The sequence below is a fragment of the Augochlora pura genome, unplaced genomic scaffold (genome assembly GCF_028453695.1).
Source record: "Augochlora pura isolate Apur16 unplaced genomic scaffold, APUR_v2.2.1 APUR_unplaced_2894, whole genome shotgun sequence".
NCBI classification, from domain to species: domain Eukaryota; kingdom Metazoa; phylum Arthropoda; class Insecta; order Hymenoptera; family Halictidae; genus Augochlora; species Augochlora pura.
Window position 1 is genome coordinate 1 of NW_027583093.1, and position 2,710 is coordinate 2,710.

At 35.7% G+C, this 2,710-nt stretch overlaps 1 protein-coding gene across 1 annotated transcript; it reads right to left on the reverse strand.

Moving 5' to 3' along the window:
* Positions 1-285: 285 nt before the first annotated feature.
* LOC144477680 (juvenile hormone esterase-like) lies at positions 286-2,218 on the reverse strand. Its single transcript, XM_078195413.1, has 3 exons — positions 1,978-2,218; positions 605-893; positions 286-542 (listed from the first exon to the last, which is right to left on the reverse strand). The coding sequence occupies exons 1-3, from the start codon at positions 2,173-2,175 to the stop codon at positions 301-303; spliced, it is 729 nt and encodes a 242-aa protein (XP_078051539.1). The 5' UTR covers positions 2,176-2,218; the 3' UTR covers positions 286-300.
* Between the last annotated feature and the right edge of the window lie 492 nt (positions 2,219-2,710).

Sequence of the window (2,710 nt, forward strand, 5' to 3'; positions counted from 1 at the left end):
TTATATAGTCTATTTAATGTTAATATATATAAGATATACAATATTAATTTATATAAAATATATAACATTAATTTGTATAGGCTACATAATATGAATTTATGTAATCTATATAATATTAAATTGTATATTCTATATATTATTAATTTACATAATCTATATAATATTAATTTACATAAGCTATATAACATTAATTTGTGTAGTCTATATAATATTAATTTACATAAGCCGCGTAACATTAATTTATATAGACAAATATAAATATAATATAATATTTATATAAGCAGATATATCTGCCTAACATTAATTAACATAATCTATACAACTATTAAGTGCTACAGCACAGTACGTAGGACTACCTTCAGACATGGGAGAGAACATGTGATATTGAGCAGAGGCTGCGCCAGAGCTAACACCGAATATAGTGACCCTGTTTGGACAGCCACCAAAGAAATGTATATTGTCTTTCACCCATTTCAACGCCAACACCTGATCCTTCATGCCGGCATTTCCGGGTGCAGCCTTATCTAACGTATTCAAGTATCCTGAAACATTTAGCAATTAAACAATTAGCTCAGAATAAATGACGATTGTACAAATGATTTACCGAGGGCACCGAGCCTGGAGTTAACGGTAACAACAATCACATCCTGCTCGACCAAAAAGTCTGGACCAAAGAGCATGTCGTCGCCGGTGCCATGTTCCCATCCGCCAGGGAAGAACCACACCATGACGGCTTTGCGTGCCTCTTTATCCAAAACCGGGGTGTAAACGTTCAGGTAAAGGCAGTCCTCGTCGCCGATCAACCCTTTCTTAATCATACAGTAGAACGGGCAAGTGGCGCGATGCTGGGTGGCATCGTACACGCCCTCCCATGGATTCGCTGGCTCTGCTATCTGCAATTTTTAAATGTATTTGTTATTAATTTAGCGATTTAAATGAACTGTTCCATGGAGTTCCGGATCCCAGCCAAAATTATTGCATTAATATTGAGATTATTATTATTAATTATAAGTTCTTAATATTGATGTTAACAGTTAATGGTATTAACTATAATTTATTAATATTAATATTGATATTAATATCAAGGTTATGTCAAGATTATTAATAGTGATATTAATATCAAGATTATGTCAAGCTTATTAATAGTGATATTAATATTAATATCAAGATTATGTCAACCTTATTAATAATGATATTAATATTAATATCAAGGTTATGTCAAGCTTATTAATATTAATATCAAGGTTATTTCAAGCTTATTAATATTAATATCAAGGTTATGTCAACCTTATTAATATTAATATCAAGGTTATGTCGAGCTTATTAATATTAATAAACTATAGTTAATAAGTATTAAGTACTAATATCAATATTAATAAGTTAATTAATATCGATATTAATATTAATACGAACGATTTTAATTGCGACCTTATTCGAGCCGAATTTATCAAATTTTTTACACGTATACCTTCTCCCGTGTTTTCTAACCAAAAGAAATTATGAAAACATCCGAAAATATTTTTCCATCAATTATATGTGACTTAAGACATTATCAATATAAGTAAAACACCGATAGAACAAAATACTTGTTACAAAAGCATTCGTGCAGAATTTAAATCAGAATAACTTATATAATTGAACGAAATTACTTAATTTTGCTTAGAACTGAAGGGACGAATTTTCTAATGAGCAACTAAACAAATTGACTCCGAAATAGCAATTTGTTTAACTAGAAAGAAGAAGATAGAAAATGAAGAGTCTCTTACTTTTTAAAACGATTTAAAAAGTTCAAAGCATTCGATCCATTTGCCGAATAAAATGTACTAAATAAAACCTCGATATATTAAAAGTGTGTCTGGATGGTCGAGTATCTCAAGAGTATACATAAAGTGCGATGAGTGCAATAGAAACGAGAGAGGAAGAAGATTAAGAAGAAGAACGAAGTGCGCGCCCATTGAAAGAATAGTTTATACACACGCGAAACTTGTTAGGACCGACGTTCGGCTCGGCGTACGGTATGCCTTTGAAGCTGTAGTAGCCCCTATTGTGGAGTATCGTCTCCGTTTTCAACCCCTTCAGGATCCCTTGAGGTATCTCGAGCTGCACGTCCTGGTCGGCGCGCACGGTAACCAACACCAGCCCGCAAATCGTCAACCACTTGCTCGTCGGCCACATGTCGGTGCACTGAAACGCGTGTATCGTCGTCGTCGGATATTTGTGACGTTGCTTTTATACGAGACGGGACATCCTGTCGCGAAACGGCCGTAAGTGCCTCGTAAAGGACAGGCCGGCAGGAAAAATAGATTATTACGCAAGCGATGCCCCGCGAACGTAAGCATGGATTAGCCGGCGCACGACCACAATGAACGATCATTTTGGGATATCATTTGCCATCGGGATTGTTGTCGTTCGCGAAGAATGCTTCCGGAAGTATTGAATAATGCCATAACAGTCGCGAGCGTCGGCCTAAGTATTTGCATTATTAAGATTGATTATGGTGTATTACTTCGTCGACTGTGCCGTGCGTTTGTTCGCGAACGTTCAAATTGCAAAGTGGACAGGTAGGCAGGTCGGAACGTCGCTCGGACTTCGACGCTAAAATCCCGCGATCTTAACCTTTAGCACTCGAGTGACGACTCTGCGGCGCCATTAAAATTACTGTAACACATTGCAAAATTATTTTTAACAGACATCGCCAAAGATTTAAAAA

Bases quoted from the DNA above. Each gene is read 5' to 3' on its own strand.
- LOC144477680 (XM_078195413.1), bottom strand. From the start codon at position 2,175: ATGTGGCCGACGAGCAAGTGGTTGACGATTTGCGGGCTGGTGTTGGTT. The intron at 894-1,977 runs GTGTGTATAAAC...TAAAAATTGCAG, and splicing joins TCGGTCCTAACAAGTTTCGC to ATAGCAGAGCCAGCGAATCC. The intron at 543-604 runs GTAAATCATTTG...TAAATGTTTCAG, and splicing joins CTCCAGGCTCGGTGCCCTCG to GATACTTGAATACGTTAGAT.